The sequence below is a fragment of the Cetorhinus maximus genome, chromosome 9 (assembly GCF_964194155.1).
Source record: "Cetorhinus maximus chromosome 9, sCetMax3.hap1.1, whole genome shotgun sequence".
Classification (NCBI taxonomy): domain Eukaryota; kingdom Metazoa; phylum Chordata; class Chondrichthyes; order Lamniformes; family Cetorhinidae; genus Cetorhinus; species Cetorhinus maximus.
This window is the reverse complement of record NC_135887.1, coordinates 123709519-123727043: the sequence shown is the minus strand read 5'-3', so window position 1 is coordinate 123727043 and position 17525 is coordinate 123709519. Positions and strand designations below refer to the sequence as shown.

General features: G+C 43.6%; 1 protein-coding gene across 1 annotated transcript; it reads left to right on the top strand.

The window, feature by feature from the left end:
- Positions 1–846: 846 nt before the first annotated feature.
- ccnd1 (cyclin D1) lies at positions 847–17091 on the top strand. The gene is made up of 5 exons (XM_078549496.1): positions 847–1166; positions 2891–3106; positions 4366–4525; positions 8865–9013; positions 16154–17091. Exons 1-5 carry the CDS (start codon positions 969–971, stop codon positions 16307–16309), a joined length of 879 nt encoding a protein of 292 aa, XP_078405622.1. The 5' UTR covers positions 847–968; the 3' UTR covers positions 16310–17091.
- The last annotated feature ends 434 nt before the right edge of the window (positions 17092–17525 follow it).

Genomic DNA, 17525 nt, shown 5'->3' with positions numbered 1-17525 from the left:
TCTCACAGATCGAGAAAATTTTGCCCATTGAACTTCCCCCACCACCACCACCCCTCCCCTGGTCACTACCCTATTCCACCTTCCCCTTCCCCCCGAAATAAAAAAACTTTTATACAGTGGGCGAGAGTTTTTTAAAAAATCTGGATTTGTACCACACGCGGGGAATCAATGTTTCAGGAAAGCAGGAAGCCTGGGATAAACTGGGCTGACCCCTGGAAAAGCCAGGCAAGCGCTCACAAGTGGAAAACAAAGCGGAACAGCAAATTCATAAAATGCACGGGGGCAAAGCATTTCAATCTGGGCGAAAATTTAAATCACAAACTGCAACAAGATGCATGTTTCGTCCAGTAACGCAGCAAACATATGCCCAAATATGTGTGTGGTGTATGTGTGTGTGCGCCCAAGGGTTTTATATACAATAAATCTATTTTAAATAAACTCTTGTTCCCATTCTCCCCAAAATGCTTCCACTTTCTAACTTGTATCACTCGCTGGGACTGTCAATCAATCGTGGCTTGATTGACAGCTGACTACAAGTTCCCACTCTTACAATATTGCATGGATTTCTGGACTTGCTTTTTTTTTTAAAAAAGCGCGACGTATAATATAGATGTATGTATTCGTCCGGCTCCAAATTAGAATAAGGCGAGTCGCCGCGATGAATAAAGTCGAATTTGAATTTACATTGATAAATCCTGCCCCCTTTTCCTGCAAATGGGGCGGCTTTATAGGCTGTGCCCCTGTGCTGGCCTCCCTCTTCCTCCTTTGATCTCCCACTCGCAGCTGCTCTGCATAACAACAACTAAAAGGCTATTGCGTCACTTGCGGGCAAGTTATAGTTAAGTTTTTTTCCCTGAACTATAGCCTCCAGAGGCAGTAGCATCCCCGTTTTAGTCAATGCAATAAGGAGAGAGAGAGAGAAAGGGAGAGAGAAAGAGAGAGAGAGAGAGAGGAGAGAAGCCCTAGCAATGGAACATCAGCTGCTATGCTGCGAAGGAGAAACGATCAGAAGGGCCTACAAGGATCTCAATTTAATCAATGATCGCGTCCTGCAGACCATGCTCAGAAGCGAAGAAAACTGTCTGCCCTCCCTAAGCTATTTTAAGTGCGTCCAAAAAGAAATTGTGCCCTCCATGAGGAAGATCGTTGCGACTTGGATGCTGGAGGTTGGTGCAGAGAATCGTATAGACAGAACCCGAAATGTATATATCCAGGAGCTCACCATTCGCACTTGGCAGAGAGGAGCCACCCGTGCCCCTTATCTGCCCCGAGTTTGTTGTTTTATTTCTCTTTTGCTTAAACTACTTTGCTCAGAAATGGGAAGAGAACCTGACAGCAAATTGGACACTCCAACCTCTGCCACTTACCCCCCTTAACTCCCAGTATCGCTGCTTTCCACCCTTCCCCAACCCCTCTTATTTTTATTGACTATTTATGTTTTAAAAAAGAGGGTCTTAAATGTGGGTTCTCTGGCCTCCCTCCCCCCACCCCACTTTTTTTTTGGTCATCTATTTGCCCCCCTCTCTCTCCCCCTCTCCCTCCCCTCTCTCCCTCCTCGCCCCCGCAGTTTTGCAATACCCTTCTTTATCTCGCTGAGGTGCAGAAGGGGTTGTTTGGTGGGGGTGGGGGTGGGGGTGGGGGGGAATGATGCTGTTCCCAAGGCCGCTGAGGAAGCTGGAGGTGAATGCAAACGCTTGTCCCGCATTTCTCTCTCCCCCTCCCCCCCACGGAGTTTGCCCCGGTTTCTGGGGCTCAGAAATTAAATTTAAAACCCTAAATAAGGTTGTACACGTATACACTTCCAATACGTGCCAGTATTATACGCCATCTTTGTTCTGTATCGCCCTGAAACCCTCTGAACTTTTTTTTTTCCCAATACGAAAACCCAGTTCACGAAACCCGAGGAGCAATTCCACCCCCCCCGTCCTCTCCCAGGCTTGGCAGGGTTGAGTGGGTGGGGGTGAAATTGCTGCTCGATTTCTAGGCATTTCAGCGCGTGAGTGAAATTCACCCGCTTCTTTTGTTGCAAAGGCTAAAAAGGCACCTCACGTTTCAAACCCCTTTCCGAACTTCCCAGCAAGTTCAAACCTCTCTCTCTTCTCTCCCCCCCCCCACTTCCCCACACCTACCCACCCACCCTGGAGAAAAAGGATTAAAATTGAGGGGGATGCCTGGGATCAACTGGCAGGCAGAGGCTGCAGGCGAGAGCTTGGGAGGGTCTGGCACATTTTCGTGCCCCCTTTTTGCCCCCCCCTCCCCTCCCTTGTGTGCCCACCTTCCTATTTTTAATCAATTTTTTGAAATTGTGCAGGGCAAGTGATGTCGGCGCATTTTCAGTCGAAACTTGCTCCCGACTACACGCCTCCCTACCCCTGGGGGTGGTGGTGGTTGGAGAGAGAGAGAGAGAGAGAAGAGAAAGGGGGGGGAGAGTGAAATTTAGTTATTTTGGAAAGGTTCACCAGCCTGGATTGCCCCAAGTGGTACCGAGTTCGAAAGAGCAGCGGCTGGCGCAGATTTTCATCACTTTTCCATCGGCCGGGCTAATTTTTAAATATTTTTAAATATTTTTTGAAAAGATGACGACGTCAAAATTCAATCCCGCACTGTAATGGGAGAGAGAGAGAGAGAGCGAGAGAGGGGTGATGGTGTGCTGGGGAGGGGGTGGAGAGAGAGAGGCAAGAAAAACCATGTTGCGCTGTGTCGGATGACACTTGGCTCGGTCCGAATTCGTTGGTCAGTGAAAGGGGTCAGAATTGAGGGGGGGGGGTGGGGAAAAAAAAAGTTTAGCACCGCAGAGTTTTGTGTTTTTCCTCTCTCTCTCTCTCCCCCCTCCCTCCCTCCCCAGTCCGCTAATCTGTCGCCTTCTCCCATTTTGCTCTTCCCTCGCCAGGTTTGCGAAGAACAGAAATGTGAAGAGGAGGTGTTCCCGATTGCCATGAATTATTTGGACCGGTATCTTTCGATCGAGCAGATGAAAAAGACCCACTTGCAACTACTGGGGGCAACTTGCATGTTCCTGGCGTCGAAAATGAAAGAGACGATCCCATTAACAGCAGAGAAACTCTGCATTTATACTGACAATTCCATCCGACCCGAGGAGTTACTGGTAAATGGCGAATTTCCAACCCCTCTCTCTAACCCCCACTCCCCCCTCTAACCGAGTGGCCCAGCATTTGGGCTCTGATCTCCCATCTGCACATGCCCTCCCCGTCATATTTAATGAGTAGCATTTGCCCCCCCGCACCCCACCACATGACCATCTTAGCCCATCTGTATATAGCCAGTACACACATTGCGAGGAAATTCGCGACAAAGTCCCGACGTATGGAAATTTTTGGGGAAGTGGCAAAATCTTTTTTATTTTTTTAATTTTTGCCCCTCCCCTCTCTTCTTTGGCGCTGCCCCGCTTGCAAAATCTACTCAGCCACTCTTCATATCGTTGATCGCTAATTTTTCTCCGCTATAAATAGATGTTTTCGATTCCAACCCCCCACCCTCCCCAAAAGAGATTGCCCATTTCCCACTGATAACCCCGTCAAGATGGGTTTCAGCTGCGACCCCGTTATTTTTTTCTTTTATCTTTGAAACACAGTCCAAACTCCGAAGTGTTTCCAGTTTCCTAAGTCAAATAGCCGAAAGAAATGAACGGAGAGAGGGAGAGGGGGGTGGGGGGGGAATCGAAAATAGTTATTAATAATTAACATTGTCATTGATTTTTTTTTTAAATGGGGAGATTGGGGACCTTGCATGGATTTTGGTAAGATTGAACCCCCCCCTGCGCGATTCTGGGACTTTTTTGTAGTGGAAAGGTGCAGTTTGAAAAGCAGGACCCTCAAGTGTAACTTTTTTCAGCATTTGACATTTTCCCCAACCCCTCTTGTTCTTTCATTTCCAACGCGACTGGGGCGCATCGCATACGCGGGACGTTGGCGCCCTCTGCTGACATGAGCCTCAAACCTCTGGTAGGATGCTGCTCTTTCCGCTCGCAACCAGTCTATTCGTACAGCGCGGTGCCTGTCAATTAGATGGTAGCTGGAGAGCAGAATTCGTTTTTTTTTCCCATTGGTATCCCACGAGCCACAATTGGACACTGAAAGGCGCTCTCTATCTTTGAAGCACATGGAGCAATTTATGACATATCAATAATGGAGCTTCAATTTGGAGTAGATTTTCTGCACTCCTGGAATATATATATATATATATTTCAATGATATATTTGCTGTTTTACTAGATGTACCATTGACGCTTAAAATAGATTCATCCTCCATAGAAACACTCCCATGCCCATTTTTCTCATTTGTGTAATGTCTCAGACTCCCCACTACAGGAACCGACACAGCCCACATGTCTGTATTTCTCTTTCAGCAAATGGAGCTGCTTGTTCTCAACAAACTGAAGTGGGATCTAGCCTCTGTGACCCCCCACGATTTCATTGAACACTTCCTCAGCAAGCTACCCATCCCCAAGGACAGCAAACAGATCATCCGCAAACACGCGCAGACTTTTGTGGCTCTCTGTGCTACAGGTATGGAGTTTCTGCTCAACCAGGTGTGCCACGTCGGAACAGTTTGGGGGAGGGGGGTTGCACATCATGTACCTAATAATTAAGAGCCACACATTTCAATAGAGCATTTCGAGTCAGAATGTATTTCTTTTGCATTATGTAAATTGGCCTTATCAGACCATTTAAGGCTAATGCAAGAGCAACAATAAGGTATGTGGGAAAAATAATAAGAATGAAGAGATAAGATTTCCCAGCACTGATTAAATTGGATCATGCTTTGTACCTGAAACCTAATGCACTAACTTGTAACCCACACAGTGGATCATGAAGCAATTGGCACCTGATTGAATGTGATTTTTTAATGGGTTACAGTTTTGGTAGCTTTTTTGCTGTTTGAGTACACTAGATATAGCTGACAAAAGGGTGCTTTTGTCCTAACATTGAGAAACAAGGCAAGAATATGTTGGGTGTTATGCTTTATTTTTTTTTTAAGCATAGGGCGAATTAAGTTGTGCCTCAGGTTCTTCATTTGTTAACTATCTCCCGAACTGATGATGTTACCAGCATGCTTCTCAACTACCTGAACTTGAGTTTACTAGAGATCACAAGCTAGTGCGTAGAATCTATAATGTACAGGTCTTGTCGGAATTCAGTTAGGATTGTTAGGAAGTTAAGCTTCTTGTAAATTAGAATCTACAGCCATTTGGCCCAACGGGTCAGTGCTGGTGTTTAAGATGCACACCAGCCTCCTCCCTCTCACCATCTAATCCTATCAGCGTTACTTCCTAATCCTTTCTTTCTTGTGTTTATCCAGCTTCCCCTTAAATTAGCTTATATACATTTTACTGTTTGAGTCGCGCGTTAAATCATTTAAAATTTAAACAAAAACCTTGCACCTGAATTCTACTCCCATTTTCCTCTCCGCTAAAGCGAACTTTCATGCTAGGCTTGGTTAGAGCCATGTAAACTCATGGTACTGCTCCCCAGTCTTAACGGCCAGGAGGCTAGAACAGTGCCAGAATAAGTCGCGTCTTTTTTTTATTGTCACCAATATTTCTGCCCTCGTGCCTTCCCCATTCCTGAAGGCATGGGCTTCTTGTAGGAGGTGATCGGGCATTCTGCGTCCTCTTTCACTTTTCATCGCCTGAATTGCCAGCACAGATTTTGAGAGGGTGGCCATTCGTCCTTAAGAGGCACCGCTGCTGAACTAGACGCTTAACCCGTGCATATTCGCAGCAGAAGTGAAAAGCAATCGGGAGCCAGAAGACCGGTCATTTTAAAATCAAAAATCTACTTATTACTTGCCTGCCTAAGCTTGGTGATTTGAGGCTCTTTCTAGTATACTGCTCGAGGGAAGCTAAATCACGTGCTGGGATTAAACCTGGAACCTTCCTGGCCTTAATGCTCAAGATACGGAGTGAATAAACACATGGAGCATTGAGAAAAGCCCTAATTGCTGTGTTCTCCATGTGTCCACCCACTCAGACCACACCATAGGTGACTTGCTCAACGCTGGGAAGCTCGCCCTCTAAAGGAGCGTTCCCATAAATGCAAGTAGGGACCAGGTACAAATGTTTGATCTTTTGGGGCTGTGCCTGCCAGTTCCCTTTCATTATCTCATTTTCGTATGCCGTCATGTGGATTCCCCGACCTGCTTTTCTCACACCCAGCCTATGACCGTCAATATTAACTGCAAAGCGTGTGGATTCTTCGTTGCAGTTGTCGGCTGACACATTACTGGTAGCTGGCTTGCTCCCGTCTGCCAAAACGCTGTCACAAAATTGCCAATTCATTCTGGCGTAGAGGAGTGGGCACAGTTTGGGTGCATGTCGTGTGTGTGTGTGTGTGAGGCAAAACAGTAAATAGTTATTATTGAGATTTTAAAACATTTTGAGAATGGAATGCTTCATCCAGTTGAAGTTGCCTGATATGAGTTGTTGGTTTGAATGATTTTGAAGCAACAAGCTTTCATTTAGGTTAGAGCACCCATTCCCTTAAAGCCATAATTAAAATAAAATGCGCCCGTTACATTCTCACAGCAGTGAGTTGTCTCAGTGATCATTTAAGGGGGTCGACAAAGTCTTGCTTTTAATCAAGATTCTGTCAGTCATGTCTTTTGCAGATTAAAGGTTCAGTCATGACCAAAGGAAGTGGCTGATTGTTACTGTGCAAACCAGGAGTTTTCAAAGTTTGAAGCATTTTGTGCCCAAGAGAACAAGTTACAACTTAGAAATCTGACCCAAGGCATTTATGGAAAGCCGAGAGTTAGATAGCCTGGTGTGGTCTAATAGCCATTGAAGCGAGCGCATAAAGTGAAAGCAACGTGGTTTGGGAGCCTGTTGCCTTTATTTGTGCACCCCAGAAAACTTTGGCCCTTCTGCATACTTTGAGGATGGCAAAGTTTTTTTTTATATATGTGTACCAGGTTGAACTGTGCTGTGCTGGCAGTTACAATGCAGGAACAAACCAGGATAGTTCAAAGGTTGAACATTGCTGACATTCCAGTACTTTGATTGATGGCTCAAACTTCTTATTTGTGGGAAGGGGGGTGGGGGGAAGAGATGGTGGGGGTGGGGGGGGGGGGGGGGGGGAGGTGGAGGGGCAGTGGGAGGGTGGGTGCTAGCAGTGAGTGGAAATAGAGGAGCCGAAAGCCTGAAACACAACATTTGCCCCTCAGCAATTGACAGAACGCATAAATGGAGCACTGAAGTAATTATCCATTACAAAAGATTGAACAAGGACTTGGGAGGAGGGTGGGGGGGGAAGGGATGATTTAAAAGACTTTTAATGGAAGGGATTACATTCAAGGTGATGTTGAGCAGAATTCCTTTTGTGCAGCCTCTGAATTGTCTGTTAATAGAGCTGGATTTTGCTAAAGACCTTCTTTTGTGCTGCGGTAGGTCAAAAAAAAAATTACTAGTGTTGTTTGAAGTTAACACATAATTGCCAGTAATGAATAGATCTTGGCATGGATAAGTGATGCTGGGATAATGCTTAAAAAGAAATGTTTTGAGTTGCCCAAAGTGAGAATTGCATTCATGATAGCCTGAGCTCCCAGGTAAAGAATTCGCAGCCAGGCTGGTGCAGGTTTTTTGGTTGCATATTTCTAATAATTATACAGTTTAAAATTTGATGACTTGATATTCGCGACACCAAAACTTGAAACAACTGCACCTCCGCCGTTCTCTCCATCTCCACACCACTCCAAGAATGTGACTCGTCAGGGCCTGTCATATCTGGGCAAAATGAATTCTGTGAGCAGTTTTGATTTGCCTGAATGAAAGGTTTTCATTCATGGCCCCCAGCTCTGGGTTTTGATGCTGCTGCTTCAAGTAGAATTGAAGGAGTGGCTCGGTCCTGTTTGGGTTTTTTTTTCTCCCCCCCCCGCCCCCCCCTCTTGTTTTTAAGAAAGAGCGTTGGAAGCTTTAGCCTCTTTTGTCTTCCCCCCGGGTGGCTGAGCTTTCTTCTTAACAACACTGAAGTTGTTTATTCCTTTCGGATGAAGTCTCGAGATAGGCTAGGAGGGATGTGTGCTTGAATTGGTTGGGGGTTGGGGGGGGTGGGCTGGTTGGCCTCCTCCCCCTCCCACCCCCCCCCCCCCACCCCTCCCCCTTTCCTTTTGTCGGCATGTCAGGTTCAATTCATCTTACCGTGCGGAACCCTGTCCCTGCGATCTCAATAGCGCAAGATGAGGCGATGGGAGGTCGACAGTGATGCCACACTCTTCGCTTTGGGACACCCAATTACAAGGCATAGGCACCCCTCATTAATATGCTGAAATTAGTGGCCTCTGGTACAAATAATTCCTTGTTGTATGTGACAAAAGGGCAGACCATGCTGTTTGTCTAGAGCAGTCACAAGCATAAAAGTGGACACACAAATGTGTCTTTTTTTAGGCTTCAGTGTCACTATTCTGGCTCCGTAGATGTTGGCCAAAGTGGGGCACCAGTACCAAGGCTCGCTCCAGAGGCCCCCCTCCCTCGCCTTCTCCCCCCCCACCCCCACCCTACTGCCCTCCCTCTCTGCAGATTGCAGGGCTCCGAGTCTCAGTGACACAGCTCACAATAGGCCCATGGAAGTGGTCTCGAGCATGGACCTACAGCAATGCAGTCTGGCATCGGGTTCGGCTTGCTGTCAGCATGGTGTCAGATCAGAAGGCCGCTGAGTGCCTGCCAAGTTTTGGAGGCTCCGTCACTTAGTTCTGCCACATCTCACTGAACTTCAGTCACTGCTGCGGGAGGGCAGCCAACGCAGTGCAAACGAAGAAAAAACCCAAAGTGGTACTGGTTTGTCGCCCTTTGCTGCTACTTTCTCGAAAGCGCTAAATGTATCATTCTCTCTGGTTTTCTCTTTTTTGCAGACGTCAAATTTATATCGAATCCACCATCCATGATTGCCGCTGGCAGTGTGGCTGCAGCAGTTCATGGTCTCCACTTGGGCAATAGCAACAGTTTTCTTTCCTATCAGTCCCTCACAGACTTCCTATCACAAATCATCAAGTGTGACCCGGTAAGTGTTGTCAATTTCAAAATGAGGAATGTGCTTTTACTGTTATTAAAAAAAAATGCATAAGAGTAAAATGCAGTAATTTTCAAAAGGGAATTTGATAAATAATTGCAGGATAAAAAATGTGCAAAGATATGGGAAAAGCAGAGGAATGGAACTAATTGCATACTTTTCCAAAGAGCTGACACATGCAGGATGGGCTGAACAACCTCCTTCCATGCTGCAGCTTTCTAAGAGTTTGCACCTTCATTTTATAGTTGCAACGGCTTCCATCCTCCGATCACCACCCTTCTCCTCCCCCACCGCCCATCTCCTGCCCTGGCACCATTATGTTCCTGCCGCATGTTTTTGCTTTAATTATCAGGAATTTTGCCTGTTAATTGTTTTTGTGTTCAGGGTTTAACTAATTTGAGGCACGTTGACTCTGCTGTCCTCTTCACAACTCCCGAGCAAACGTTTAATGGTCACACAATCATTTCACATTCCGCTTTATTGAAATAACATGGAAATGTGTCAAATAAAGATTGCATTCACTTCTCCCGTCTCTGAAGGCTATTGCAGGATACAGTTCCACAGCTGTCAAATGGCCCAGAGAGTGAATGTTGGCAATTTATTTAACCATACTGGGGAGCACTTGCCACAAGAAAGGTAGATGCCGACAATTGCCCAAAGTTGGCCTAATGGTCATTGGTTGAGGGTACCAAAGCGAGCTTGATGCATTTGCCCCTCCTCTACCAGGACTTTTGAGGTCAATTGTGACAATGTTGCCTCTTCCTCATGGAATCGGGGATTGTACCTTTTTGGTCTGTGCAGCTCCATGCGACAGGGAACTCACACAACTTGAGTTCGATGAATAAAGGCGTTTAATATGTAATTAGATTTAGTCACGGCTGCAACGAAGTACCACAGAATCATAAAAGTATACTTATATACTGCAATGCTGGTGTTACTGATTAAAGCTTTTCAGTCAAAAATTAATAAAGCTTAGTGGGTGTGAAATGCCCTGATAGGGAGGCCCAGAATGAAAAGGATTTGAATGGTTCAGCAATAATAGCCATGTTATGTACTTGTAACTCTTCTGCGCTCAATAGAACAATAGCTTTGTGATGTGTGACTCTTTAGTGGCCATTCAGCAATTAATAGTGTATCAGTAGAGACAGGCAGAGGGTTAAGCTTAAAAGGAAATGGCTCATAAGAAATGTGATAAATGGGCCTCATGGTGTTTGTGACCTTTATGTGTGGCCTGTAACCTGACACCTCCTAATGTCAAGTGGAGCCAACCTCTTTTTATTCGAGGCTTCCTAATGATCTGAGTCCAATTTTATTACACCTTGCACCTATGCTGCGAAAGTCATTGGCCAAGCAGGCGAATGGTGACATTCTCTCATTGTTAAAGCAGATATGTGACTGATTTACGCTGCAGCTTTCTTCTGCCTGGCTGGACAGCAGGAGATGTGCCTCAGTAGGAATCGGGCAATAAAGCAGTCAGGGATCAATTGGCTGAGGAAGATGGTTTTTTTTTAAACAAGTGGAGGCTAAATGCAAATGTGTGGCACAGTGATGGGTGATCTCGAATGCAGAGACGTGCTTTTGTTTGTCCATTACAATGCAGCGGCCCAACATTGTGTTAGGTCAAGAGTTCTGCGTCAGAATTAACTTTAGCAGTACTTGACAAGGAGCAACACTATGGACCTAAAAGCAAAGATTGTGTTTCCCATCAACATTGTAAAGACAATGTTTGAGAACAGTACACAAAAAAAAGGATGTAATTGCTTCTGCAGAGTTTACACGCGAGTCAATAATTAGACCGATTTACATAATGTACTGAACTAATAGTTAAGACTGGAGCAACACTTTCCCGTGCCTCTTTCCAAGAATCAGCCCCATCGAATCTATGCCAGTGGAAGGCAGAACAGCAAGATATTTCTAACCATTGTTTGTGTTTTTGTTCTGCGCATAGTGCTATTGGTTGGTTATAATATGAGACACAGTGTAGCGTAGTGGTTGGCAGATGAGGTAGTTAACCAATTCTTCACAATATTTATTGATCGTAGGAAACCTGCTTTGTCAATTTCTGTCTGCGATCTGTGATGCAATTGGCCGATGATGTAGGATGAGATAGTGACAGCAATCTTGATGCTGCCTTTTGGTTAAGCAATTACCAAGATACCGGGGTGGAGTGGGTAGGTAATTTTAGCCTAACCACAGCAGGTAACTAATGGGATTGGAGCCCTCCCCTCTGCACCCGGACCGATTTTTGCTTGCTATTAATATTTAATGAGAGTAAAATTGGGTGGAGTATAAAACAGGCCACCAGAATAATCCTGTTGGTTTCCCCGCGGGTCAGGTTAGATTAGGTTGAAGTTACCCTGGAGTTGTCATTGTCTTAATTCTCCAGTAAGTTGAATAGTAGATAAGAATTTAGTGCCAAAAAAAATTTAAATAATTTGAATTGGACTGTACATTCACAGCTCTGAATGTTGTACTCTCAGAATGTAGATTTAATTGGACGCTGATGAATAGAACTTTAATTGATTGGTATTTATAATGAAATGTGTGGAAGAGAGATTACCTTGGTTTACCAATACTTATAACAGTATGATGTGCTTTATAGGTGCACCTACACACCTAAGTGAAAGGAAAAAGATTGTCACCTGAGTGCATCGAGTACCTTGGGTTCTGGCTCAGTCACCTTAGCATTGGGTTTAATTTCCTGTTTTCACTTTGATCACTGGTAATTGGAACCCAAATTAAGCATAATTGGGAGCCTTGGGCAGTCTTGTACTCATCAAAAAAAACCTCTTAACCCCATTGTGTGAGTGCCATGAATTTGTTAGGTCTGATCAAGTTTCCAGGACCCTAATTGTCTTTAGCTTAATCTTTTGAACTGCCCACACACCTTAGATTAGGCATCTGTTACTCTGGGGAGATCCTAGATGTGAGAACGCTAAACAGCAAACATATGACCCTTCGTTTGGGAGATTGCGCCCCCGCCCCCACCTCCCATCACCAACCATTCTGTGAAACACAAATTCTGCTTAAAGATGCAGAACAACAGGAGAGAAAGGTGGATTTTATTTCAAGTAAAAGATTGCCAGGGGCTTGCCTATGAAAGTGTGGAATGGATGTCCTAGTCCTTTCATTGAAAGTGCTCTTTTTTGTTCACTTCTAGGGGAGGGGGAAAGCAAGTTCTTTTTAAATGAGTTCAGAAATCCTAAAATATCCCAAGAAATGAATGGTGACACTGAGCACCACCACTTAGGTGGGGAATGGAGACAGTAGCAAGTTCAAGTCCAGCTCTGCTTCAATCCCAATCTGAACCTCCAGCAGTGAGGCGTTCAGTGAGTGAGATGGTGTCTCGCAGCGGGAAGAGCCACACCAGGCTTCCCTGTGGTGGCTAGTTGCCATCTGGTTACAGGCCTTCCTCTTTCATTGCCCCCTGTGCCTCTAGAATGCTTCTCGTGTTGTTGTTGTTTCCTTTTTATATGATGAGAACCCACTGAAAAAGGGAAACTTCCAAACAGTCTTGGAGAGTTTTGGAACCAAACCCGGATAACGTGAGAGACTTAATGTTTCAGCCCTCCCTCCTCTTTCTGAAGTTGATTTATTCGTACTGGAATTTGGATTATGCGCAGCCCACTCTAGAGGCATTCCTATGTGGATATAGACTTGGTCGGGTTGGTGGAGGCGGGGGAGGGGTAGGTTCCAGTTAAACTTGTCTCTATCTGACACTTGAGCTATGTCCAAGTCTTCCATGATTTTTGTCTTCCCCTGTCTTTCCATTTTAGCCCTGGGTCCCTGATGCCACCTATAACACCCCCTGGTGCCAACATGATTTGAGATCGGCAAACTCGAGCCAGATTTTTTTAAAAACCTTTAAAAAAACACAGCCTTAGGACTTTCCTGGTCTGAATAGCTCAAACGGCGTGGACCATTTACCTTGGAATAGTTTGACCACTTGTAATGGTTTCAAATTTGCAGCTTTACATCATGGCTGCTACTTTCTAACGTGTAAGCTCAAACTCATAGGTAGATGAAGATGGATGGGAAGGTGGAGCAACATAGACCAGTTGGGTGAATGGCCTGTTTTCGTGCTGTAAATTTGATGTAACATTAATCAAACAAGAGTTAAAGGTTTCATCTGTTAATAAAACATTTTTGGTTTTTTTCTGTATCCATTGCATCATGTGCAGAAAAAAAATGGCTAGTTGATGTTCTGGCATGTATGTTGCTATTTTTTCTTCTGGTTTTAGTGCAAGAACAGAATTAAAATGGTTCCCTAAATGGCTAAAGGAGGTGCTGGGTGTGATGCTGACCTTCTGAGAATATTAACTCCGCAGTACTTTTAATGTGGGACTCTAGATCTTGTCCCCATTTTGTCTGCATTGAATTAGCTGATGGGCCATTGAGGCTCTTCAGCTGTCTTTGATGTCCCTGAGCTACAAGGGGGTGAGAAGTTCCCATTGATAGCGTTTGAGCAGGACAGATTAAGATGATCACGAGTTTGTTCCCTGGTCAATGCGAAGGTGACCTTTGTGCTGCTAGATGATGGGGAAACGAAAAAAGCAGTGGGGTATTAATTAAATGCAAACGAAAGCAGGAGAAACTTCTTTACCCCGAGAGTGCTGAGAGTATGGAAGTCACTACCACAAGAAGTATTTGAGGTGAATAGTATAGGTGCATTTAAGGGGAAACTAGATAAAACACACGAGGGAGAAAGCAATAGAAGCATATGTAAATGAGGTCAGATGACGAAAAATGGGAGGAGGCTTGTGTGGAACATAAACACTGGCATGTACCTGTTGGGCCAAAAGGCCTGTTTGTATGCCATTCTGTGTAATTCCTATAGGCCATGGCACATTGAATGAAAGTTGTCCACTTGAGTGCAGTTCTGGATAGCTGCTAACACCATTGGAGAACTGTAAGCTGGCATTGTCAATGCCTTCAGGTGAAGAAAATTAAGAGAGGAAAATAGAATGAAGCTTGATGCTTATTTTCAAACAATGCATGTTTCTCAGAAACTGCACTATTGCGCTATTTGCATTGTGTTATTTCTAAAGACAGTCCCTTGTATGTTTGTACCATCAGTAAAGGTTTTGGCCGTTGAGAAAGGGGGATCAAGAGTAATACAAATACAGCAGTTTTATAAGCTCATCACTGTTAGTACTGCACGTTTGCTTCCAAGGAGGAATGTTGTAGCCTGAAGTCCTGCTATCAGGAGTTGAGCACATGTTCTAGGCTGACACGCCAGTATTGTTCTTCAGATGACACGTGAAACCAACATGCTATCTCCCCATGCCAAGTGATTTCAGGTCAATGTGAAAGATCCCATGACACTTGTGAAAAAGCATTTATGTTCTAGCCCCAGCATTCTTCCCTCAACCAATGTCACTTAAAACCAATTAACTAGTCAGTCAAGTAGATGGCAATTTATGGGATTATTGTGCTGCGTGCAGAATAGCTGATTTTTGCCTGTATTTCAGAAATAGTTCATTGTGAAGTGCTTTTGAGTTTTGCAAGTCTTGCAAATAATAACCCAATGATTTGAGGTGAGAAGATAAAAGGCCAGGGTTAATGTTTTCCTTTTTCTGACCCTGGCCTTAAATTTCTGCTGTTTTCCTTTTTTTTTTAACCATTCTTTCGCAAGTGTCCAGAAGCGCAGTGTAGTTCATTCAAATAGAATCTGAGGTTGTTTTGAACAAATCAGTGCTATACATACCAAATGTCATAGGTCCTAGGTGCATTTTCTTTTACTGATTCGTGGAAGTGTTTGATGTTGGACTCGAGGTCATTTTGTGTGTAATCGTCAAGAGATACCATCAGTGGTGTTTGGGAAATGGTGAGGAAGTTAATAGACAGGCATTCTTTTGTCACTCTGACTAAATAAGCCCTGGGAAAGGTTTAAAGGAATAACTGTGAGACGACCTCTGTCCTTTTTAAGCCTGTAGTCCCTGACACAACATGATTGATGATGACGTGTCTGTAGCAGTAATGCTACACTGATACTCTGAAGCAAGCAAGGTCTGAGCTGCACTGAAAGCTGATCAAATTAATATTGCCATCGTTTAATCCATGCATATTCCAGATCTAAAAGCTTGTGGCAATGTTTTGCACAGTGCCTCTATCTGTGAATTTTAACGGAAAAAAGCACATAATGTCTGTAGTTTGTAATAATTTAATTTTGATCATTCACACTTGAGTATCTGAATTTGAATTTTACAAAATTCTAAAAGTTGGCCAGTGCCTATTTCAGTGCTGCTCATGGCTGAGGTGAAATAGGGAGAGGAAATTGCACATTAAGCATATTAGTTGATGTGTATACAGAGGAAAAAATGATGATTTGAGGTTGCAGAATGATGCCCTTTCTTCCAAAAACGTCATTTGTTTCCAGTCATGCACATCATAACAGAAGGCACTAATTTATCATTTGAAGAGCGCTTTGACTGCATGGATTGACATGCCAGAGGTCAAAGAAAATGAGAGGGATAGGTCACATCACGATGAGCCTGCAAAAAAAAAAAGACGCTAAACCAGATGGTTAGATTCCAAATACACAGGAGTGAACAATTCTATAATTATTGTTTTTATGTGGTATCAGGATAGCTCTCTGCCCAAAATAAAAATGGTTTCCATTGGTTCTGATTATTATACCAAACATAATCCTACAATGTTACATGCAGCAGAGAAATATAATCACGTTCATATAGTTTTCCACTATGCTAGAAACTGCATCGGGAGGCTTGCTATTGTTTGTTGACCAAAGTGCGCTTGTAGCTTGACAGTCTCAACAGTAGAAATCTGAATTGACTAGGGGACAATCTTGACTCCAGTCTTACAACTCTGCATTTCTCCAGTTCTGCGCATCCCTGATTTTCATCGCTCCACCATTGGTGGTGGTGCTTTCAGCTGCCTAGGCCCTAACTTCTGGAATCCCTTCCCTAAAACCTCGCTATCTCTGTCTCCCTCCTTTCAGATGCTCCTCAAACGTATGACTGACAAAGCTGTCACTTGCTCTAACATCACCGTAGGTAGCTTTAAATGTTGCTCCTTAATGCTGAGAGATGTTTTACTATGTTAAAGGCACTACATAATTTAATTTTTTTCCTACCCCCCCCTCCCCACCTTTTGGCTGTCTTTACACAGGATTGTTTACGGGCCTGTCAAGAACAGATTGAGTCACTCCTCGAGACAAGCCTTCGCCAGGTACAACACAGCAGCATATCCCCAGAAACAAAGACTGTAGAGGATGAACTGGACCTCTCCTGCACACCCACTGATGTGCGAGATGTGAACCTATGATGATTGACGAGAGTGGTCACTGGCAGTTTGCAAGGAAATGCTCGCTATATATAAATATATATCAAAAAAAAAACACCATGACCTCCCCTCCAATATCTCCAGCACATTTATAAAAAGAAGGGAACTGCTTCCTTTTTTGCTTTCAGTGCTCATGTCCCTTCACCATGCATTTAAATATGAAATAGTCTGAAACTGATTGTTTTAAAGAGCAGAAAAAGAGAAGGCATTTGCATAGCCAAACACGTGTTATGCTACAAAATACATGCAGATTATATGAGACATTAATGAAAGTGTTTTTATATACAAAAATCGTGTTTATGCTTCTAAGTTTATAATAATAGAAAATAGAAAATGTCTTTGGGGAGGTAATAGATTTGATTTCTTTGAGTGCGAATGAACCATTTTTAATGTAGAAGAGGGTTTTGGGTAGTAATGATTTTAATCTTTTTTTCTATTTAAAAAAAAAAGGAAAAAAGTGAGGAAAAAATGCATAGCTTCTACTGCGATCTAGGCTTTTTCTATACCTGCTTGTATATGTGTCTAGTCACTTTATAATCAGTTTGTCCAGATGTTTATATGATTTTCTTAGTGCTTATCCTCTTCACTTTATAAATGGTTGATGTAACCCATTGGTGTATCTTAGTTATCTGCATTATTATATGTATTCTTTGGAGTCTGTGGATTACCTGTGCATAAGGCTCTCTGGGTGCCAGCTTATAATTGCTTGTGCAGATCCATTTTACTACTCGTGGCTAAGTACCTAATTATACACACACACACTTACTAATGCTATAGTATCCTTTTTTTTAAAGTCTTTGTGTCTTTTTAATTTTATTGTTTTGACAGAAGAGACCTATGTAAATAGAATGCTGGCTGGAGTCGACCCATTCTGGCTAACCAGTGACAGGTTTAGTCCATGGCCTTTTGTTTTTTCCTTTTCTCAAACCATTCCATTTCAAAGCACTTTCAGTCAATAGATTTTTTAAAAAAAAAAACCCTTTCTTGGTGTGGAAATTTTTTTTTAAAAAAGTTTTTTAAAAATGGAATGGTTTAGAAATATTAAATGCTTGTGTTTGCGAGGCAAGTTACGTGGACTATGGTGTTCGAGAGGGAAATGGAACTTGGATTGTGACATTCCAGTGAATGATAACTACATTCCAAAAACTGCTGGCATCACTGACCTTTTTTTTATATAGAAAGAACAGTGTTTAGAAAT

What these genes read in the sequence shown, in the direction of transcription:
- ccnd1 (XM_078549496.1), top strand. Translation starts at nt 969, where the DNA reads ATGGAACATCAGCTGCTATGCTGCGAAGGAGAAACGATCAGAAGGGCC. An exon ending in TTGCGACTTGGATGCTGGAG is followed by an intron (nt 1,167 to 2,890) that starts GTTGGTGCAGAG and finishes TTCCCTCGCCAG; the next exon opens with GTTTGCGAAGAACAGAAATG. An exon ending in TCCGACCCGAGGAGTTACTG is followed by an intron (nt 3,107 to 4,365) that starts GTAAATGGCGAA and finishes TTTCTCTTTCAG; the next exon opens with CAAATGGAGCTGCTTGTTCT.